A 24416-nucleotide genomic window follows, 5' to 3' on the forward strand; every position below is an offset into this window, starting at 1 on the left:
CCGTACAGGACATTGGTTCGGCCACTTTTGGAATATTGTGCGCAATTCCCTGCTATAGGAAGGAAGTTGTGAAACTTGAAAAGGTTCAGGAAAGATTTACAAGGATGTTGCCAGGGTTGGAGGGTTTGAGCTACAAGGAGAGGCTGAATAGACTGGGGTTGTTTTCCCTGGAGATTCGGAGACTGAGGGGTCACCATTAAGAGGTTTATAAAATTATGAGGGGCACGGATTGAGTAGATAGACAAGGTCTTTTCCTTAGGGTGGGGGAGTCCAAAACTGGAGGGGCATAGGTTTAGGGTGAGTGGAAAGATATAAAAGGGACCTAAAGGGCAATTTTTTCAGAAAGAGGGTGGTGCATGTATAGAACAAGCTGCCAGAGGAAGTGGTGGAAGCTGGTACAATTACAACATTTAAAGTGGGTATATGAATAGAAAGGGTTTAGAGGGATATGGGCCAAGTGCTGGCAGGTGGGACTAGATTAATTTGGGACAACTGGTCAGCACCGACGAGTTAGACCAAAAGGTCTGTTTCCATGTTGTACATCTGTATGACTCCGAGGCCACGGTTTTTCACCCACTGAGCTCCACTGCCAATGTGGTATCTCACCAGTGTGCGGGCACGTTGAAGAAGGCTGTGAATGGTTGAACCACAAAGGGCGGGCAAGAATCTGATGTCCAGTCTGTGCAGTGTTTGATTCTCACAGCCGGGATAGACACTGCATTCGTGTGCCACCTGCCTGTCTGCCTACCAAAGGAAGCGAGCGGGTGAATCACCGTGGGTCACTGATCCTGGCATCCCATTGCAAAGTGATGCTCTTTGGGCTTCCTGATGAAGGGCTTTTTGCCCGAAACGTTGACTCTCCTGCTCCTCGGATGCTGCCTGACCTGCTGTGCTTTTCCAGCACCACACTCTCAACTCTGATCTCCAGTATCTGCAGTCCCCACTTTCGCCTCGCTGACCTTTATAGCTGAGGTTTCCATTCGTAGGGTTGACCAAAGATACAAGGCATCCCTGGAACGCCCAACTTTCTTGCAGGGAGATCAACCAGGAGACAATTTGGTCATATGCCCCCAAATATCATGTGGCAGGCATTGCACTGTATCGCAATGCTGTCACTTTAAAAAGTTTTGTTGCCCTGGGTTTTTGTTTGAAGGGAGGCTGTCAGGCAGAGGTTACGAACTGCCGACTGAAGACGACTTGTATAAACAGCTTTATAGGCCTTGATTTTTTTTGACAGCTTGAATGGATGTGGCCAGACCGCGGAGATCCAGATTTCTGGAGTTTGGGTTTTTTTCCGCAACATCAGAAAGGGTGTCAATAGAGTTGGCAGCTTCAGTGAATGTCTCCTGGCTGCTATTCTCTCTGAACCTTGATGTTATTTTCCCTCCTGGATTGGAGAACTGCGTGTGAGAATCCGTGTCTGAATGTGCCTTTTTGCCAAGGGCAGTGTTTATGGGATGTTACTTTATTGGTCGAGTCAATTAGTGATAGGTACTGTATCTATTATTCAGTTAAGCTTGCCAACGTTAGGTTATCCTAAATTCCTCTTTCTATTGCTTGTAATTTAACTACAGTGTTTAAATAAATTGTCTTTTCCTCAATGTCGACTCGTTTGACTCATCTTATTCCATCTGGAATGCAGCACTTCACATTTACTTTTCAAATAAGAGCAAGTTACGGTCTAGGCAACCTTCTTAAAATGGCTCGAGGGGGTCTGGTCTGGTCTGGTGCATAATAACTGGCACTGGATTCAACATTACTTTGCTCAACTGAGTGGCAGGCGGAACATCTTTGAGGCTGATGTCAGTATCCTGTCAGCAGAAAACACCACTCATGTAGCCACCGCGGTATGAAACAGTTGGTTTAACCTGCTACGATTAAACAGTACGTTCCTTCAGCTGTACATAATATGCAGACCACCCTCAAGCAACCTACAATTGAAAGTCCCAAAGCAGAGGTCCCACTGTTAGGTATGATTCTGTGATGGGACGACACTTACTGAACAGTACTGATGGCGCTAACAGCTACACTCGCAACCGATTGGAGATAATCAGTTGAGCTCGCCATGAGGCTCATTTAGGCTTGTTGGACTCACATTCTTACACTCTTTCCCAACAAAAGGCATATTTTCAAACATTGCCCTATTTTCCATTTACCCAGGAGCCTGAGGAGCCCACTGCTATCTCCATGACAATGCCTCAGACAATTTGGAGTCGGCGTTCCAATCATAGAGTCATGGAGTTGGACAGCACGGAAACAGACCCTTCGGTCCAACCCGTCCATGCCGACCAGATATCCCAACCCAATCTAGTCCCACCTGCCAGCACCCGGCCCATATCCCTCCAAACCCTTCCTATTCATACCCATCCAAATGCCTCTTAAAAGTTGCAATTGTACCAGTCTCCACCGCTTCCTCTGGCAGCTCATTCAACACACGTACCACCCTCTGCGTGAAAAAGTTGACCCTTAGGTCTCTTTTATATCTTTCCCCTCTCATCCTAAACCTATGTCCCTCTAGTTCTAGACTCCCTGACCCCAGGGAAAAGACTTTGCCTCTTGACCCTATCCATGCCCCTCATCATTTTGTAAACCTCTATAAGGTCACCCCTCAGCCTCCGACGCTGCAGGGAAAACAGCCCCAGCCTGTTCAGCCTCTCCCTATAGTTCAAACCCTCCAACCCTGGCATAATCAATTAGCCTCCTGTGATATAAATTGCGACCACGTAGGCATTTTCGCATTTCTCCTCACGAATGACAGACCTAAGGCTTCAGCAATGTGTACGTGTGTGTCTCTCTCTTTTCAGCAATACAGGAAGAAGGTGCAACAGAAGGATGGAAGGAGAGGCTTTCTGAAAGAAGAGTGCTAACCTACCAGTAAGGTGTCCCGATGAATGACGCTCTCCGTTGCATGGTATGTGCATTCTTTGCCGATACTCCAAAGTCAGCTAGAAGTGAGCAAAGCCTGGATTACTGGCATCAAAAACTCCTGCGAGCTGTCATTAACAATATACCGCTTGCTGGCAAGACATTAGCAACTGGATGCCAAATGGTTTTGCCTTAATTTCTTCTCCCTCACATTCTGGTGCAGTCTTGACCACAAGGGCTGAGGAAATGAGCCTGCAGAACCTTTGCAGTTTCCACCTCTGTAGCATCGACCCCCATGAAATTGGGGATGTCAAAGAGGCCAGAAATAGAGGAACACAGACACCTTGGATGGTCATGGTGCTGGAGGAGATGACAGAGATAGGATGAGGGGGAACGGAGGCAAGTGGGTGGTCCATGAAGGGACATGGAGGAAGTTGAGCTCTGTTTCCAATCAATACGCTGCTTGGTTGGGAGAGCCATACAGTCACACAGCATGGAAACAAACCCTTCAGTCAAACCGTGCCGACCATAATTCCAAACTAAACTCATCCCACCTGCCTGCATTTGGCTCATATCCCTCCAAACCCTTCCTGTTCATGTACTTAGCCAAATGTCTTTTGAACGTTGTAACTGTTCCCTCCACCACTTCCTCTCGAAGTTCATTCCACACACGAACCACAGTTGAGTGAGTGGTGACAGAGGGTTTCAGCAGGAGGAGAGGTAAGAAATGTCGTACTCGGGTCAAGAAGGCTGGAGGGAGGCAGTCGTTTCAACAGGTTTGTGTCCATGGGTAGAGATAATGGTTTCTCACGAGAGAGTGCAATGAAGGGATGCACATATTACTCCACAGGCACATTGAAGGGAGATTCGCCAGCTAGTCTGAACACAGTGAGAGTACATTGGAAGAAGGTAATCAAACTGACTTACGAAATTCTGACAGGGCTCTACAAGATAGATGCTGAAAGGACATCTCCCCCTCAGCTAAACCGGGAACACAGCCTCCAAATAGAGGGCAGGTTGTTTAGAACTGAGATCCACAGGCACTTCTTCTCTCGGAGGGTGGGGAGGAGCCTTTGGAATTCTGTATCCCAGACGGCAGTGGGGGGGCTCCATCATGGAGCACAGTCAAGACTGAGATTGATAGATTTTTAACGATATCGAGAGATAGTGCGGAGAAATGGTATTGGGGTAGATTATCTGGAATGGCAGAGCATGCTCGAGGGGCTGAATGGCCTATTCCTGTTCCTGAGTTCTTCAATATATTAAAGGCAGAGACAATGGAATTCTGCAGTGTCTTTTGACAAGGTTCAGACCCAGAGGCAAGTAAAGTCGTAAGACTTGGTGATGCCAACCAGATCTACCCTCTTCGTGATCTCTCCACATGTCTCAATCCTGATGGCCACTAAGGAAGCTATCAATTGCCTTCTCAAATTACCAGCTCCCCTGTTGGGGTGTTGAGGGGGAGGGCAATGCATTAACAGAGCAGCATCCAGGTCTGTACCTATCTCTCTCCCTTCTGCAGGGGACCAGCCGTGGAGCAGCACTGTGATATATCCTGCTTCCCTGGTAAATCCTAACAGAGCGATGCACTTACCCCCAGCATTCCCCGCAGTTAGTTCCAGCTGCTGTCGACTTCCGGAGGACCCTCTGTTGGGCCAACCTACAACCTTGCATTGAAAATCTCCCCACTGATTTCCTAATATTTAAACTGTCACTGTGCTCCATTTGCCTCCCATTTCTCTTACCTAGCTTGATGTCTCCGTCCAACGTCAGAAGGATATTTCCAGCCTTCAGGTCCCGATGTATCACCTTGTTACTGTGCAGGTAGTGAAGGGCTTCAAGGGTCTGTCTGCAAATCACACGAATCTGTGGCTCTGTCAACCCTCTCTCCAGCTCTGTGAAACAACCAGCTCAAGGTAAATAAACCTGTTGGACTATAACCTGGTGTTGTGTGATTTTTAGCTTTGTACACCCCAGTCCAACACCGGCATCTCCAAATCAGCTGAAGGTGAGCTGAACCAAGCCCTTCCTGCCTTTGTATTCTGGTGAAATATACCATTGTCCCACAGGGGTTTAATGGGAGAACGAGCCACATATTTTACAACAGGGTTGGATCACTGTCTTGCTGGAAAGAACTGATCTGTGAGGGAGCAAACCCATCAATATCCCAGCTCCCCAGCTCATAACCAGCAATCACTTCCATAAAATAGGTTTGTGTGTGTATGTGTACAAGAGAAAGCATGTGCCTGCATATACATGAGTGTGCATGCAAGTGGGTGAATGTATGCACGTGTGCAAATGTGTATCCATGTGCATTTGTGTGAATGTGTGCATGTGCGAACATGTGCACGTGCGCATGTGTGAATATGTGCACATGTGCAAGTGCATGTATGCACTATTATTCTACATGCCTGCGTGCAGATGAGCACATGTGTGTGCATGTGCATCAATGTCTGCGTGTGCACACATGGACACACACGGGTATGCACATGTGCTGGTACGTGCATTTGCAGATGTAATATGCGCACGGGTGCATATGTACAAGTGTGTATGTGTGAACGTGTGCATGTGTGTGAGTGCAAGCCCATGTGAGTGTGTGCGTGTGTACGAGTGTGCAGTTACGAGTTCATGTGTGAATGTGTGAGTGCGTGATTGTATATATTCCCTGTGTGGGCATGTGTGTATGTGTACATGTAAAAGTGAGTGCATGGTTGTAGGTGTGCAAGTGTGTGTGCATGCTTGAGTGTACTGACTGAAAGCTGCCATGCTTCTCATAGCCAAAGTACACGTATGCATCTATGTGCATTTGTATGCGTGCTTGTATGTGAGTCAGTGGGTGTGAGTGTGTGTGTGTGTAAGTGAAACAGAGAGAGAGAGAGAGTGTGTGTGAGTGAGACAGGGAGAGAGAATGTATGTGCATGTACCAGGACGGCAGATGAAATACCCTCCTGGTGTCCTCAAAGCCTCCCTGAAAGAGATGAAACATCCAAACGCCTCAGGGACAATGCTCCCTCTTGCTTTGTTTTCTCAGAGTGTGGCAGTGATTCCTGGAACGGGAAGTCAAAGTGTCATGGGGATCTCTCAGCCGAAAACCTCCCAAACTGGAGAAGAGGCATCTGCAATTTGAGGATCTCCAACAGGCCCCAGGTGGAAGGAATGTGTCTGAAACAACTGCTTCAGTAGACTGCAGCCCGAGGAAAGGGGTGTGCTTCCAACACTGGGCTGTTCAGTCACCTCCAAATCATCCGTGTGTGTGTGAGTGTGTGTGTGTGTGTTTGTTTGTGTGTGTGTGTGTGTGAGAGAGAGAGTGTGTGTGTGTGTGAGACAGAGAGAGAGTGTGTGTGTGAGTGAGACAGGGAGAGAGAGTGTGTGTGTGTGAGTGAGGCAGAGAGAGAGAGAGAGTCTGTGCATGTGTGTGTGTGTGAGTGTGTGTGTGTGTGCGTGCATGTGTGAGAAAGAGTGCAGTGTAGGTTTACCAACATTATACCTGAACCTTCAAGGGTTACATTGGAGGAGAAACTGCACAAACTACAGTTTTATTTCCTGGGATTCACAAGGCTAAGGAGTAATTTGAGCAAAAGTTTTGAAGTTATTAGCAGAACAGTTAGATAGGCTGGGCAGAAACTACTTCTATCAGTCTATGACGAAAGGACACAGTCCAAAGGTTAGAGTCAAACCCTTCAGGAGTGAGGTTAGGAAACATTTCCATAGGAGAGGAGGGTAGAAATTAGAAAGTTTATGATGCCAGATCAATTGTTAATGCTACTTTTTTTGTTAACCCAAGGGGTAAAGGCAAGTTTGTGAAGTTAAGTCACAGATAATCCGTGATCACAGTAAATGGCAGAACTGGACTGAGGGGTTGAATGGCCTCCTCCTGTTCACATTCCATTCACATTTGAACAATGATAAGTGGACAAGGCACCAAGTCTCTCGCACGCACACACACACGCTTTGGATACAGGGGACGACTACTCACACATTGTTATTCCAACTGCTTTAAAGGCAATGTCTTTGAATCACCAAGCACATCACTGCATGTGTCTATATTTGTGTTTCCTTTACCAAACACTCAGGTGGACCTGTGCCTCAGCAAGCCAGCACTTTCAGAAACTGAGGAGGGAGGTTGGAGATGGGCAAACCGATGCTAACTCAGCAGACTGCACTTTCACTCACCCAACATTATGGCATCCACAGCCCCGCCAGGACAAAACTCGATGAGAATCTATAAAGGAAAGGAGAGAGGGATTACGGTCTTGTGTTAAAATGGCCATTGCATTTCCAAAGCTGAGCAGTGAAAATATGGAGTGTCCCATCTCAAGGTGAATGAGAAGAGGGTCACGTTGACCGTAGTTCAATCCAGCTCCAATGGAGACACAAGGCCAAGGCGAACAGAGGGAGAAGGGAGGAAGCTGGATCAGGGTCACAAATGCTGTCACTGAACAGTTGGGTGGAACAGCGTTTTTTTGTGTTATGGATTCTATATAATTCTACATTAATACCTTGTGCCTCAATTTCTACCATTTTCCTTTATTCATTCACTGGATGATGACGTCGCAGACCAGGCAGTATTTATTGCCCATCCCTAATTGCCAAGAGGGCAGTTAAGTGTCAACCACATTGTTGTGGCTCAGGAGTCACATGTAGGCCAAACCAGGTAAGGATGGTAGTTTCCTTCCCTGAAGGACATTAGTGAAGCAGATGGCGTTTTTCCGAACCATGATCCTCATTAGATTCTTAATTCCAGGTTATTAATGAATTCAAATGCTACCATGTGCTGCGGCAGGATTCAAACTGGGGTCCTCAGAACATTATCTGGGTCTCTGGATTAACAGTCTAGTGATAACATCATTAAGCCATTGCCTCTTCACCCAGCAGAATTAATGAAGTGTGAACAAGACCCCATCTTTTGATTGAAAGACCGAAGATAGATGGGGCTATGGGCAAAAAAAGGTAGGGGAGCACGTCATGAATTGTAAGACTGTTTGAAGGAGCGAGGCCCAGATGGCTGAACGGCCTTGTTCTTTGCTGTGTGGTGCTAAGATGGAAACAAAATTTAGTTTCCACATACCTACAAGTTGGAACTAAAAGGGTGGCACAGAGGCTCAGTGTTTAGCACTGCTGCTCCGCAGCACCAGGGACCCAGGTTCAATTCCACCCTCGGCGACTGTGTGTGTGTGGGGCTTGCACATTCTCCCCGGGTCTGCGTGGGTTTCCTCTGGGTGCTCCAGTTTCATCCCATAGAACAAAGATGTGCAGGTTAGGGTGGATTGGCCATGCTACATTGCCTATAGTGACTAGGAGATGCACACTAGATGGATGAACCGTAGGAAACGCAGAGTTCCAGGGGTAGATAGGGTGGTCTGGGTGGGATATTATTTTGAGGGTTGGTGTGGACCCGATGGGCTGAATGGCCTGCTTCCACACCATAGGGATTCTATGGACCCACAGTCAGGATGCAAATCACGACTAGGCTATGGCTGGAACATTTCATTCACAATAATCCCCTCTCGGGATATTATTTCGGAAGGTTAGGAAAAGAGTAACGCCCCCTTTTAATTCTGCCTTCCTTTCATGACTCACCCAAAGGCTGTTCCCATAGTAGAAGGCATCGAGGAGTTTAACAATGTTGGGGTGATCACACGAGGCCAGAATCTCAATTTCCACCATGTAATCTTCGAGCTCCTCCTCATCCAGTGAGCCAATCACCTTGGCAGCTGCAATGGCCCTGGTCTCCCTGTTCTGCGCCTTTTGTGTGGAAAGTAAATCATTAAGACCATTGGAAATAGGAACAGGAGCAAGCCGTTCAGCCCCCCTGAGCCTGCTCCGTCTTTCACTAAAGTCATGGCTGACCCAACATTCTTCACATCTATTTGCCTGCCCTCTTTTTTTCCCATAATTCCCCAAATAATCAAGAATCTATCGATCTCAGCCTTAAATATACACAAGGTCTCTGTCCCCATAGCTCTCTGTGGCAAAGCGTTCCAAAGACTCCCAACCCTCTGAGAGAAGAAATTCCACCTCATCTGAGTCTTCAATTGGCGTCCCTTTACTCTGAGAGTGTGCCGTCTGGTCCCAGACTCTCCCATGAGGGAGAAACATTCTCTCAGCATTGACCCTGTCAAGCCCCTTCATATATTCCAATGAGATCGCCTCTCATTCTTCCAAACTCCAGTGAGTACAGTCCCAACCTGTTTAGCCTTTGCTGATAAGACAGCCCCTCCATCCTGGGGATCATCCCAGTGAACCTTCTCTGGACTGCCCCCAATGAAATGATATCTTTCCTTAAAGGGAACCGAAACTGCTCACAGTGCTCCATAAGTGGTCTCTCCAGCATTGAGACTCCGCACTCCAAGCTCCTTGAAATAAGGGCCAACATTCCATTCGCCCTTCCCGATTACCTGCTGTCCCTGTGTGCTAGCTTTCTGTGTTTCATGCACAAGTTCCCCCCAAGTCGCTTTGTGTTGTAGCTTGCTGGATTTAAATAATACTATCCCTTTGTTCTACTTTCCAAAATGGATAACTTCACCATTGCCCACATAATACTCCACTTGCCACCTTTTTGCCCACTGACTTAACCTATCAATGTCTCTCTCTAAACTGTCTGTATCCCTCTCGCAACCTGCCTTTCCACTGAGTTTTGCGTCGCCTGAATCAGTGTATTCCCTTTTTTCCCTTCCAAGACATTAACATGCATTGTAAACAGTTGTGGCGCCAGTACTGATCCCTGGAGAACCCCAATGGGCCATCCTGAAAAAGAACCCCTTATCCCCAATCACTGTTTACTGCCCATTAGTTAATTCTCTGTCCACTCCAATACATAATTAAGAAATGGCCGAAAACAAGCTAAAATATGAAGCCCCCGTTTCTCACCTGTTGAACTCCTGTCAAAAATAAGACAATAATTTTCAACGTTGCTCACAGCTGGCTCCCACGAGTTCTGTCTCTGACTACTTTTGCTCTCTACCCACTTGACACAAATATCTATCCATTCAGTTTACCCCCAGCTCCGACCACATTTTCAGTGATGAAGTTTCCAATTTCAATCGCTGTCGGGATGAGTGGCTGAACTGTTTTTCTTTTCATTGCCTGGGCTCATTTCTGAATCCTTTACCAGGCAAGTTACATGAATCATCAGAGGAGTCCTGCTCTGGTTATTTTCCCTCAAGCGTTCCTCCGAAATCTGGAGTTTAATTTAGGTCAATGCCAGACGTTGCATTTTGGTGGGTCAAACCACAGCAGGGCTTACATAGTCAATTGTAGGGCCCTGGGGAGTGTGACAGAACAAGCTCCTTGAAAGTGTGGACAGGGTGGTGAGAAAGACTTTCGGCATGCTTGCATTCTTCAGCCAGAGCAATGAGTTTAGGAGTCGGGATGATTTGTTGCAGCTGTACAAGACATTGGTGAGGCCGCATTTGGAGTACTGTGTGCGGTTCTGGTTGTCCTGATATAAAAAGGATACTATTCAACTCGAAAGAGTGCAGAGAAGATCGACTTGGATGCTACTTGGACTGAAGGTTTACGTTACAAGGAGAGGTTGGATAAGATGGGACGTTTTTCTCCCCCTGCAGCCTGGGAGACTGAGGGATAACCTTAAAGAGGTCTATAAAATCATGAGAGGCAAAGATAAGGTAGACAGCCAACATCTTCCCATGGTAGGGAAGTCTCAAACTAGAGGGCAGAGGTTTAAGGTGAAAGGGGGAGACATGCAAAAGGGTCAGTCTCTTCACACAGAAGGTGGTGCATGTCTGAACGGGCTGCCAGAGGTCGTGGTGGAGGACAGTACAATTTTGTCATTTAAGAAACATTTAGACAGGTCCATGGATAGAATAAGTATGGTGGGACGTGGACCAAATGCAAGCAAATGGAACTAGATTAATTGTGAAAACTGGATGGCATGGGCAAGTTGGGCTGAAGGGCCTGTTTCCATGCTGTAGGCTTCTAAATCATTCATTGTCTTCTGCTTCCACTCGGCCTCGTGGGCAGGAGGTTCCACCTTATTAACAATTGTCTGTACTAAAGATTACAAATCTGTGCCTCCCGGAATCCCCCAGTCCTTCTTCCATCACCTCACGGGATGCGCATTCATTTGAATACCTGGTTTAATCCTGTCTGAATCGTGAACCTCTTTTGTCAAATCTTCCCCTCGATCTCCTTTGCTCCCAGGGGAACAACTGCAGCTTTTCCGACCAAATCCCTTATCACTGGGACCACTGGGGTCAATCTCCTTCATGTCCTCTAGAGGAGCCTCACTTCCTTCCCCAATGCGTGGGGACTACCTACTGGATGCAATCGAGTCATAGAGTCATCAAGATGTACAGCACTGACACAGATCCTTCGGTCCAACTCGTCCATGCTGACCAGATATTAACCTAGTCCCATTTGTTAGCATTTGGCCCACATCCCTCGAAACCCTTCCTATTCATGTACCCATCCAGACACATTTTACATGTTGTAATTGTACCAGCCTCCACCGTTTCCTCTGGCAGCTCATTCCATACATGCACCACCCTCTGCATGAACAATTTGCCCCTTATGTCCCTTTTAAATCTTTCCCCTCTCACCTTAAACCTATGCCCTCTAATTTTGGACTCCTTTACCCTGTGAAAAAGAGCTTGGGCTGTTCAGTCTATCCATGCCCCTCATAATTTTGTAAACTTCTATCAGGTCACCCCTCAGCCTCCAACGCTCCAAGGAAAACAGCCCCAGCCTTCAGCATCTTCCTATAGCTCAGAGCCTCCAAACCTGGCAACATCCTTGTAAATCTTTTCTGAACCTTTTCAGGTTTCACAACAGGAGAGAAAGCAGTATTCCATATGTGGCCTAACCAATGTCTTGTCCAGCCATAACATGACCTGCCAACTCCAATATTAAATGACTGACCAATAAAGGCAAGTGCACCAAATGCCTTCTTCACCATTCTGTTTACCTGTTACTCCACTTTCAAGGAACTATGAACCTTCACTCCAAGATCTCTTTGTAACACCCTCCAGTCCTTATTATTAAGTGTACAAGCCCTCTTGGTGACCAAAGAGTTTCTGGTTGTAGTTGGTGTTTTTCACAAGGGACAAGAACATAGGGAGGACCCATTCATTACAGGTGCACAAGGCACTGATGAGGGCTTATCTCGAGAATTAGGGACAGTTCGGCACTCTTTATATCAGAAAATTGCACGAGAAGCAGTTCAGAGGAGGTTCTTATTCCTGGGTTACTTCTTAAGGGCAGACTGAACCCTTGGGCCGATACCAACTTGAGTTCAGAAGCATGAGAGGCGATCTTATTGTTACATATAATTCCATGGAAGAACTCGATAAGAGTGAATGCTGGACAAATGTTTCTGCTGATGGAAGAGATGAGAACGAACCTACTTGGTTTAAAAATAAGACAGAGTAAAGAATTTATTTTTCCTCTGTCACAGAGTGACCAAATCTGTGGAATTTTCTCCCTTGGTAGATTAGAAAATTTCCGAAAAGCTGTGTCATATCGGAAGCTAAGGATTATGGGAGACGGGCAGGAAAGTAGAGGTGATGCCACATCAGAATCGTCTTGATTTCACTGAACGGTGTATCAGGCTCAAAGGGGCCGAATGCCTGACTCCTGCTCCTAATTCATACAATTCCACATCAGTTCTTCAACCCTGAGGGGCTTTTTTTTTTCAAACATTCCCATTAGTGTCAACAGCTTTGGGAAGCAGTACTGTCAGGGAGTGGACAGAATGTGAGGTGGGGTGGGGGGTGTTTGTCATGCAACTACCTGCTCCATGGTTGCCATGGAGATTCGCCTACATCTAACTGACAGTGCTGAACACACAACTAAACAGGAAACTATCAAATGTGATGTCGAGACAGACCAAAAGCAAGATACTAATCATTTTTTCCAATCATTTCCTTCCCCCGGTATCTGCTTTCATTCTCACGAGGGCTGGACAATCAGGGTTTGGTTGACTATGGGCTTGTTGGAGGCCCGTTTTGGAAACAAACATTTCTTTTAAAGTTTTTTTTAACTTCAGCTGTTATAAAACTAACAGCAGCCAGGTCAATGAGTTCAAGGTGTGCAACAAGGGGGAAGCACGTTTGGGCCAGGGATGACTACAAACAGTGGAGAGTTTGCCCTCTGCTGATGAGGGCTGGACAATCTTGGTGGATCAGGGTTAGACTTGACTATTGACCATTCAACTCTGACCTCCAGCCTCACTTTCTCTCCATTGACTATTGATTTCAGTTTTGCTAGGCTCCTCGATGCTGCATTCAGTCGAATGTGGCTTTGACGTCAAGGGCACGGGTACAGTTCCAATGTTTAAAAGACATTTAGATAAGTACATGAATAAGAAATATTTAGAGGGATATGGGCCAAGCACAGGCAGGTAGGACTGGTTTAGTTTGGGATTATGGTTGGCATTCCTGATGAAGGGCTTATGCCCGAAATGTCAACTGTCCTGCTCCACAGATGCTGCCTGACCTGCAGTGCTTTTCCAGCGCCACACTTTTAAACTCTGATCTCCATGATCTGCAGTCCTCACTTTCTCCCATTATGGTCAGCACGAACTGATTAGGCCGAAGGATCTATTTCCATGGCGTATGACTCCAGGACTTTCACCTCACTTCTGGAACTCAGCTCTTTTGCTCATGTTTAGATGACAGCTGGAATGGACTCAGGTGTCAAGTTACCCTTTGGCATTAGCATTTACTGAATCCTGCACTATAAACTTCCTGGGACAGACCATTGCCCAGAAACTGCACTGGGCCAATCCTGATAAATACAAGAGCAGGTCAGGCACAGGGAATCTTGGAACGAGTAAGTCACCTCCTGACTCCCCAAAGCCTTTCCCACCATCGCCAAGGCCCAAGTCAGGAGTGTGTGATGGAATACTCCCCACTTGCCCTCGATGGGCAACACTCAAGAAGAATGTTTGAAAAACACTCAAGAAGCTCAACACCATCCAGGGCAAACCAGTCTGCTTGATAGGCACCACATCCACAAAGGAGAAAGTGAGGTCTGCAGATGCTGGAGATCAAAGTTGAAACTTTATTGCTGGAACAGCACAGCAGGTCAGGCAGCATCCAGGGAACAGGAGATTCGACGTTTCGGGCACAGGCCCTGAAGAAGGGCCTGTGCCCGAAACGTCGAATCTCCTGTTCCCTGGATGCTGCCTGACCTGCTGTGCTGTTCCAGCAATAAAGTTTCAACCACATCCACAAACACTCATTCTGTCCACCTCTGACGCTCAGTAGCAGCAGTCTGTACCATCTACAAGATGGTACAACATCTACAGGACAGAATGATCCTGCACTGTGATGTGGAGAAGAGAGCGAGCCCAGCTATTCAAGATGGCAGCACCAGCACGGTAGGCCCATCCACTCCAGGCTGGCCACAATTTTTTTTTTACTGTCTCCTTTTTGTCTTTTTTCTTTAGTTTTTCCTCTTTTTCTCATCTTCCTGACATCACTCGGAGGCCGAAACGGTGTTGCAGTGGCCTGAGAGGAGTTCTGGAACCTAGCAGCAGGAGAGGAAACCTTGTCAAAGTCCTGGAGTTGTGTATGGCACCCCAGCCGAATGAGAAGAACTCTCTTGACAGTCATAGAGTCATGGTGATGTACAGCATGGAAACAGACCCTTCAGTCCAAGCTGTCCGTGCCGACCAGGTAGCCGAACCGAATCTAGTCCCATTCGCCAGCACTTGGCCCTATCCCTCTAAACTTTTCTTATCCAGATGCCTGTGAAATGCTGCAAATTGTACCAGCCTCCACCACTTCCTCTGGCAGCTCATTCCATACACGCACCACCCTCTCCATGAAAAAGTTGCCCCTTATATCCCTTTATATCTTTCCTCTCTCACCCTGAATCTATGCCCCTCTAGTTCTGGGCTCCTCAACCCTGGAGAAAAGACTTTGTTTATCCTATCCACGCCCCTCATAATTTTGTAAATCTCTATCAGGTCACCCTTCAGCCTCCGACACTTCAGGGAAAACAGCCCCAGCCTGTTCAGTCTCTCCCTGTAGCTCAAACCCTCCAACCCCCTGGTAAATCTTTCCTTTCAAGTTTCACAACATCTTTCCGATAGGAAGGAGACCAGAATTGCATGCAATATTCAAAAATTAATCTAATGTCCTGTACAGCCACAACATGCCTTCCCAACTCCTGTACTCAATACTCTGACCAATAAAGGAAAGCATACCAAACGCCTTCTTCACTATCCTATCTACCTGCGACTCCACTTTCTAGGAACTATGAACCTGCACTCCAAGGTTTCTTTGTTCAACAACTCTTCCCAGGATCTTGCCATTTAAATTTATAAGTCCTGCTCTGATTTGCTTTTCCAAATTGCAGCACCTCGCATTTATCTAAATTAAACTCCATCTGCCATTCCTCAGCCCATTGGCCCAACTGATCAAGATCCTGTTGTACTCTGAGGTAACCTTCTTTGCTGTCCACGACACTTCAAATTTGGGTGTCATCTGTCAACATACTAACTATGTGTCCATATCCAAATCATTTAAGTATTTTCTTTTTATTCTTTTGCACCTCAAAATAGTGCAGAATTGTGGACACAGACACTTTTCACAGTATCTCCCTCAATATATGTGACAATAAATCATTCATTCATTCATTCACTAAGGCTCCTTAGACAGCACCTTCTAAACCCATGACCACCACCATCCAGAAGGACGAGGGCAGCAGATACATGGGAACACCACCCCTTGCAAGTTCCCCTCTGAGAAAGTCACTCTCCCGACTTGGAAATAAATTGACGGTTCCTTCAGTGTCACTGGGTCTTCCCTCCCTGATATCACTGCAACACATGGACAGCAGTGGTTCAAGAAAGCAGCTCACCACCACCCTCTTAAAGGGCAATTAGGGATGGGAAATAAACACCGGAACGGCCTACCATGATGGTAACGAGGTTAGACAGGTGGACCCCAGAGAATCTGAGTTCCCTGATTGGGGCTGTGTACCTGGACCAGTCAGGGAGCCCTGGCTGACAAGATAGAACAAGAGGTTCCGCTCAGTCTGAGAGCTGGCCCGGAGAGAGCTGGGTCAGTTTCAAGGACTCTCCGTGTGTAAATAAAGAGTGACTTGATGACAGGATCCTGGCCTTTGTGGAATTATTTCACAGCCGGTGACACACACGTCCCATGGCTGATTTAAAAAAAATACAACTGTCGAAAGAACAGATATTAATAAACCGAAGCAAACTGGGACCCAAAGACTTAACCAAGTGAACAGAAAAGAAACTGAAAGTGTCCAGTCTATTCCATTGACGATAAAGTCACCAGTCCATCACTTATTGATCAGATTTGGGTGCTTTGAGGTACATGCCTACTCCTCTCGAGCTGCGTCTGTCAGGAGTGCAACAAATTGACTGCAGAGACACTAGCTACAGGCCAGCATTGAGAGATCTGCCTTCATTCGGAAGTGGTTGTGGTTTATGCTCTTTCTGGCAATCACTTGGCTGAACGAGAGGAAGGCATCTCTCTTCGAAAGATTGTATCAAGATCGTTTACTGCCACCGCTTCTCTTCTTGATCGGTGCTGGACGGTTGAGAGGCTGCTGTGTCATTTGCAGCTTAAGGCGTGGGGCAATGGACCATGGGATGCGTAGGCACCTAATTCGGCACTTGTTTCAATCGGGTCGCATAATTAACAACTTTGCGGGCTGTTGCGACAATGACGGTACACCGTGTACCACAGAGTTTCCAGCTGTGGGTTGCTTGTCTGTGGATGTCAGGTGAATGCATAAGAAACAGGAGCAGGAGTAAATCACTCGGTTCCTGGAATCTGCTCCATCTCTCAACAAGATCCCCGATTGTGGTTTCAATTCTCTTTTCCTGCCTGCTTCCCCGCCTAGCCCCATAACCCTTGTCACCTTGGTCAGTTAGGCAAAGAATATACTCAAAAGCCCAGCTTTGATTTCTCTCTAGGACAGATCATTCCACAGATTAATGTCCATCTCGGAGAAAGAGAGAGAGAGAGAAAAAAAAACCTCTTCTCCATCTTAAAGTGGAGGCCACCTTCTTTTTCAACTGTTTCCATTAGTTCTCTAGCCACCCCCATGACAGAAAGAGTTTAGTTCATGTCCGGGCTATTGTCTGTAAACATGGAGTCATATCGCACGGAAACACACCCTTCAATCCAAGACGACCATAATCCCAACTGAACTCGTGCCACCCGCCTGCTCCTGGTGTTTAAACATCTCCCTCACTATTCCGAGCGCAAAGGGGTCAACTTCCAGCTGCTGTTTAAAGCTGTGCTTGGATTAGCTGGCGAGCTGAGCTGCAGAATGATTCTGGTCAAGTTTGTGTTCCAATTCCTGCCCCCCCCCACCACCCAGCAGGCCAGCCACTGTGGCAAGTCCATTGTCCAAGCCACCCTGAGCAGAAATACTTCAAGTCAGTAACAGGCAAAGCCAAGTCTCTTAGTGTCCCAAAACTACAGGCAATATAGATTTAAAAGTTCCATGAGGTGGCAGGTGGGAAAGAATTCGGGTTAAATCTTAACCTGGAGTGAGTGGTAATGAGCTGGAACCCTCGCTGCCTCCGAGAGATGATTTCAAGTGATGGACACCTGAGGGAAATAAACTTGCAAGGGCGAGACAGGAGACTGGCTGGATTACCATGGACATTCAGCATGGACTAGATGGGATGAATGGACTCCTTCCACGTTGTGGAGGTTTCTTTTTATGACAAAACCGTCACCATGTCCCTTCAACTGTGAAATCTGCAGCTCGAAGCACCCAATCGTTTACCAATTTTGTAATGAGAAATGAAACCCATTTGCTATGTGGTTAGAACAGAACTACCGAGATTTAAATAGTGAAGCAGGTTGTTTGGGTCAGTGGGCTGCATATTTTGTACAACACTGTAAAACAACCATTCAAATCCTGTTTTTGTTCAAATCTCCCCTGAAGTCATGGGAGACAGAAAAAAGAGAGAGCTAATCTCTAGCTTCTCCAAAGTCACAATCCCCCATCAGATGACGAAAGCAGATGTAGCTTTCCCCGGGCTGCATGATGAAAAACTGAAGAAATAGGACCGTTTGGCCATTCAGCCCATCCAACCTGGTCCGCCATTTGTAAACACTGACCCCATCTTCCTGCCCTCTCCTCACACGTCCCATGATTCCCCGAGTGATGGTAAAGTCTATCTGCCTGATATGGAAGGAGCCTCCGCAACCTTTCGGGGCTTAGAATTCCCGAGATTCACAACGCTTCGAGTGAAGAAATTCCTCCTCATCTCAATCCTGAACAATCTGCTCCTGAGGCTGTCCCTGTTCCCTTCCGCAACAAGTTCGAGACTCCCCAGCCAGGGAGATACAATCTCTCATCCTGCTCAGCCCCTCCACAATCTTGCCCGCGTGCCAGGAAGACCAAAATGCAGCCGAGCTACAACAAGATGATGTTGAATTGAATTGATTGTTACATGTACCGGGGCACATTGAAAAGCTTTGTCTTGCGAGCAATACAGGAGGATCACAGAGTTAAGGAGCATAGATAGCAAATAATAGGTAAACAGTGGCAAAAACAAAAAAAAAATGCAGGTACAGGCAAATGTTAAGAGTTTGTGAATCCATTCAGTATTCTAACAACCGTAGGGTAGAAACAGTTTTGAAACTGGCTGGTACGTGTGTTCAGGCTTCTGTACCTTCTCCCAGTCATGTCGTGTGACTAGTAATCCTAATGCTGTGGGGACAGGGGTTGAACACTCACCATTGTTGCTGGTGGAACACAAATTCAATTCATTGATTTTTAAAAACTTGGAACCAAAAGTGATGACGACACTCATCCACTGCCGATGTACACCTACCCGGTGCATTGATGTCGACTTTGAGGAGAGGAATCCGCCGTCTTTACCCTGTCTTATTTTCTTAATTTATTCATTTCTGTGAGCTTTGAGTGGTGTTGACTGACCAGCATTGATTGCCCTTGAGAAGGTGGTGGTGAGCTGTCTTCTTGAACCGCTGCAGTTCACTTGCTGTGGGTTGACCCACAATGCCCTTAGAGTCGGAATTCCGGAATTTTGACCCAGCGACAATGAAGGAACAGCGGTATGCTTCCAAGTCAGGATGGTGAATGGCTCGAAGGGGAACTTGCAAGGGGTGGTGTTCCCATGTACCTGCTGCACCTTGTTCTTCCAGATGGAAGTGGTCCTGGGTCTGGAAGGCGCTGTCTGAGGATCTGTGCTGCTATTCTGTGGGTTTGGGTTGATTAACCAAATTGCATTGGATTTCTAACTAATGCAATGGAATGGGAAAGGTGGAAGTGTGGGCAGTGCAACCCTTTCTAACGTGACTAGAAAAGAACTTCATCAGCCCATGTCACAAGGCCCACAGTGCACATATCCGACCAAATGGAGAGATCAGCAAGTTATGAAGATCCCTCCACCCACTGCTGCGCCTTGCAGCTCTTCCTGCTGTCATGGGGTTCTGTCGCATTGGTCTGTCTTGTGCCACCTTTGAATGTTTTCAAGAAGAAATTCAAGATAGTCCTTCAGGCCAAAGGGAGGAAGTAGGAACAGGGGACTGAGTTGGGTCGTCAGCCCAAGATCACACTGAATGAGAAAGCAGGCTCAATTAGCTATGTTTCTATCCCTTGTAGCTCTCATCTATAACCTCGCTGTGACATCCATCATCCAACTACGTATCAGTCTGTGTGGAGTTTGCATGTTCTCCCAGTGTCTGTTTGGGTTTCTTCCGGGTGCTCCAGTTTCCTCCCACAGTCCAAAGATGTGCAGGTCAGGTGGATTGGCCTTGTTAAATTACCCATAGTGTTAGGTGCATTAGTCAGAGGGAAATGGGTCTGAGTGGGTTACTCTTCGGAGGGTCGGTGTGGACTTGTTGGGCCAAAGGGCCTGTTTCCACACTGTAGGGAATCTAATCTGATCTCAGTTGACCCCACCCTCTCCAGCTCTATCAAATTGACAAAATACTGACACACTGTTTTTCTGAATGTTAGTTTTGTTCTCTGTTGCCCATCCCTAAATGCCATGGAATGAAGGAAAAAACATGGTGGATGCTGGATATCTGAAAAAAAAAACCCGGAGAAACCTCTGTGGAGGTCAAAACACCTTTGACATTTCGAGTCTGGTTATGACTCTTCTTCAGAAGCCCTTGGCTTGCTTGGCCATTTCAGAGAACAGTGAAGAATCGACTATACCACTCTGGGTCTGGAGTCACGTCTGGGCCAAACCAGATTAAGGACGACAGATTTCCTTCCCTCCAGGACGTGTGCAAATCAGGTGGGACTTTTTTGACCACGGAGGATAACCTCCTGGTCACCATTACTGAGGCTACCTTTCAATTCCAGATTTATCGGATTTAAAACTTCATGAGCCGTTGCAGGGATTGAACTTGGATGCTTCCTGGCAATCAGCCTGGTCCTCTGGATTACTAGCCAAGTGGGGGTATTACTGGCATGCCACTATCACCCACGCGCCTGGAGCCATTAGCACCAGGGTTGGTAGGGCATAGAAATATTTCAAAAGGTTGTGTCAATGTGTCTGTTGTATGTACCGAGAGTGCGGGCTGAGGATTTGGGTTCGAGCGCAGTCGTCCCAAATTTTCTCGGGTCCTGCTGTAGTTTAGGAGAGCCACCTGTAGACCTCGTCTGCACTTTCAGAGCCTTTCAAGGCTATCTGGGCCAGACAGCCTTGCGAGACTGCTAAAGGGAGTCGGTGTGGTTACAGAAGGGAGCACGATGGCCAAGCTGTTCGCCTCAAAGTCATCAGGGCACAACAGCAAGAATATCCAATCTCGGGGGGAACACCAATTTACACAGCAGGAGGAGAGAGTGCTGAATGCTGTCAAGTGGAGTCCAATTGATAGGGGTATTGCCAGGGACAAGGAACAGATAAGATTTTGTTTAATTTCAAACCAAAACAAACAAAAAGCTTGTTAGTTTTCTTCTGAGCTCCGGATGGAGCGGTTGCTTCCAGAGTCTGATATTGGACAAATAAAAGATGTGGTTGGTTTCGAATGATAAATGCTTTGATCTGGGCCAGTTGCCTCGGAAGAGGACAAGGCTGTTTGATCGCCTTTCTTGCCAATGGATTTAGAGAATCTTGCTCAGGGGTTTCCAGCAATGCCTCTCGGTTTGAATTACCCACCACTCACTGTTGGGAGACCAGGGTAGGAGGACGGGGGGTGGGGATTGACACTGTATGGGTCCTGGATGAGAAACTTTGAATGGAAGGTAATGTGGGCTAAACACAGCCCACTTGCCATTTCCGCCATGGCATTTTGGTAAAACAAAGACAAGACTTATAAGTAGGGCCGTAGGTAGTGTTGTAGAACAGAGCACACCACAGGGTTCAGGTACATAATTCTTTGAAGTTTGCGTCACAGGCAGACAGTGTGGTTAAGAAGTTGTTCAGCACACTTGCCTTCATTGCTCAGACCTTTGAGTCGAGGAGTTGGGGCGTTGTGTTGAGATTGTACAGGATGTTGGTGAGGCCTCTTCTGGAGTACTGATATTACTGAGAAGGTTCGGATGAGATTTACCAGGATGTTGTCAGGAATGGAGGGTTTGAGTTACAACAAAAGGCTGGACAGGCTGGGACTTTTCTCACTGGAACATAGGAGGTTGAGGGATGACCTTATAAAGGTTCATAAAATAATGAGGAATATAGATAAGGTGAATGGTAGGGGACTTTTCTGTAGGGTGGGGGATTTCAAGATGAGGGGACACATTTTTAAAGTGAGAGAAGAAAGATTTTAAAAAGACATGAGGGGCAATTTTTTTACACAGAGAGTGGTTCGCATGTCGAATTAACTTCCAGAGGAAGTGGTGGATGTGGGTACAACATTATAAGACATTTGGATAAGTACATGATGAAGAAATGCTTGGAGAGACATAGGCCAAGTACAGACAGGTGGGACTAGTTTAGTTTGGGATTATGGTCGGCATGGACTAGTTGGGCTGAAGGGTCTGTCTCCATGCTGTATGACTGTATGTCTCAGAAACCCACTCCCAACAGCTCACATCTTTTACCCCATCAGTCAACACATCCAAGAGACACAAGGAAACGGATAGACAGTATAGCAATCCTAAAGCAGTGAAAAAGATCAACTTCGTTTGATGAGTCAGAACACAGCAATTAACACAGTCACATAAGCAAAATAAAACAAAACTCTTCAATACTATAGACATTTGATGTTCCCTCTGCTATTTCAACAAACAAAGCTGCCATTTCTTCCAAATGGGGTTCTAATTTCTCAATAAGGGCAAAGGTCACATGATTAATCGTCACATCAGTTTGACTGCTTGAACTTCAGCATGCACGTATTCAAGAGGCAAATAAAAATACAAAATACGCAAAAACTGAACCACTGCCTGATGATACATCGTTGACAGTGGGACCTTGAAGCTTTCATTTCTGCTCCTTTGTTGAATCAATTTATAACTTATTAGGAATGCCTGTGTTGATTCAGAGGATAGCAGTTCATAATCTATTCACACGTAAAGTACTGCTTTTTAAAACTTTACTCAGATTCTGTTCATCCTTGGACGACAGAGTGATTCCCTCGGGTCATTTGAGGTTCAGAGTTAACCAAATTGCTCTGGGTTTCGAGTCACAGGTGGACTAGACTGAGTAAGGACAAAGTCAGAAGTCACACGTTACTAGGTTATAGTCCAACAGGTTTATCTGAAATCTCGGGCGCTGCTCCAAACTGACTTCACTTCATCTGGTGAGGGAGCAGCGCTCCAAAAGCTTGTGATTTCGAATAAACCTGTTGGACTATAACCTGGTGTCGTGTGACTTCTGACTTTGTCCACCCCAGTCCAATATCGGCATCTCCACATCAGAAGCTGACTGAGTAAGGACAGCAAATAGTCATAGGTTTGATGCGAGAGGGCATGGTTTTAAAAACGATACCTGAGGGGTAACCTTTTCACGCAGAGGGTAGAGTGTGTAAGGAATGAGATACCAGAGGAGGTGCTGGAGGCTGGTACAATTACAACATATAAAAGGCATCTGGAAGGGTGTATGATTAGGAAGGGTTTAGAGGGATATGGGCCAAATGCTGGCCAATGGGACTCGGTCAGATTGGGAAATGGACGTGTTCGGATTAAAGGGTCTGTCTCCTTGCTGTGTGACTCTACGACTGTATGAAGGGATTTGAACCCAATCTCTGGGAGCAATATCCCGGTAAATAAGGAGCAGCATTATCACTTGGTCTTACCTTGAGAACTTTGCCAAAGGCCCCGTCTCCCAGCTCTCCAATGACTTTCCAGACACTTTCAGGATCCACATCTCTCCTCACGTGTTGGTACTGTTTCACCTTCTTCTTGTCCAGACCCAGTTTAAAAAGTTTCATGAAGCTTAAGAAAGACATTTCTCCCCTCTCCCCGTCCCGCCCCTCGATGAAAGGAACGAGAAAACGCGAGAGAGATTTCAAAAACAAACTGAAGAGAAACAACCTCTCAGTTAAACCATGATGGGGAGGTCTCGTCTCCCTTCAACACTGGCTATCTCACAAGTCACAGTCCATGGTTGGAGAAAAACGTGCTTTAAAAGCTTCTCAAAAGCGCAGAGGTACATCTTAGCAGCGTCTCACCTGCTGAGCAGGCTGGGGGGCCCTCTGTGTCTCACTGCCACAAGTCGCTATAGAGGTTTGCACATTTCCAGCTCAGTGCAATTGCATTGCCATTTGTGTGTGTCTGCGGCCGGAAGAATTCAACTCATTTGACATCGAGAGCACTTGAAAAGTATAACTTCCCATGAGGCACCGTGCCAAAATCTACCCGCTTTTTGTTTTTGTCCGCCTTTTTGCAAACTCAGCCTCCAGCTCCCTGTCCTCCTGGATTGAGTCGAGCTCACTTGAACTCTGAACAACTCCCGGCTTTTCCCAAAACGGCCCTTCTTCCAAAGTCGATCGGGAGACGCTTTAAATGTTCGAAACCGTGTGGTGTAATTGAGCGACAGTCCCTTCGGTGGTTTGCAGTAACAGCGAACAGATTTATGTCCCAGGAACTAGATGTGAATGAAAGATTTCTGACGTTTAAGGTGAAGGCGCAGAGATATCTCTCCACCCACCCCTCACCACCATGAGTAGGCGTTTTGGGGTCGAATGAACTTTGAATTAGATGCAAACAGACTTTACTTTCCAAATCTTTCACAGTCTAGGAGAGAATAGTAGGGATTAACAGACAAACAGAGCACAGGAGCCTGTTCAATCTGATCAGGGCTGATCCAATGTTTCAATGTCAGATTCCTGCCAAGTACCCACTGATGCTTCTAAAATTGAAACATTTGATCTGTCTCTTTCAGTGACTTGCCTCCACAGCCTTCTGCAGGAAAGAATCCCCACAGGTTGACTGTGTTCTCTGGATGAAGAAACGTTTCATAAAATCCTTACAGTGTGGAAGCAAGCCATTTGGCCCATCGAGTCCAAGCCAACCTTCCCACCCAGCCCCAAACCTCTTTTCTCTCCCTGTAACCCCGCATATCTCATGGCTAACCCACCCAGCCTGCACATACCTGGACTCTATGGACAATTTAGCACGGTCAATCCACCCTAATGTGCACATCTTTGTGACTGCAGGAGGAAACCCACACAGAC

At 46.6% G+C, this 24416-nt stretch overlaps 1 protein-coding gene across 1 annotated transcript in view; it reads right to left on the bottom strand.

Annotated features, from left to right (window-relative positions):
- The window catches only part of LOC122542981 (serine/threonine-protein kinase 10-like), a 52952-nt gene extending 28924 nt beyond the window's left edge, over positions 1-24028 (bottom strand). Inside the window, exons 1-5 of the mRNA XM_043681126.1 lie at positions 23037-24028; positions 8446-8610; positions 7039-7087; positions 4611-4760; positions 2873-2945 (exon numbers count right to left, since the gene is read on the bottom strand). Coding sequence (XP_043537061.1) covers positions 2873-2945; positions 4611-4760; positions 7039-7087; positions 8446-8610; positions 23037-23189 — 590 coding nt within the window. The 5' untranslated portion in view covers positions 23190-24028. The remainder of the gene's footprint in view (positions 1-2872; positions 2946-4610; positions 4761-7038; positions 7088-8445; positions 8611-23036) is intronic.
- Between the last annotated feature and the right edge of the window lie 388 nt (positions 24029-24416).

The sequence above is a fragment of the Chiloscyllium plagiosum genome, chromosome 42, assembly GCF_004010195.1.
Source record: "Chiloscyllium plagiosum isolate BGI_BamShark_2017 chromosome 42, ASM401019v2, whole genome shotgun sequence".
Classification (NCBI taxonomy): Eukaryota; Metazoa; Chordata; class Chondrichthyes; order Orectolobiformes; family Hemiscylliidae; genus Chiloscyllium; species Chiloscyllium plagiosum.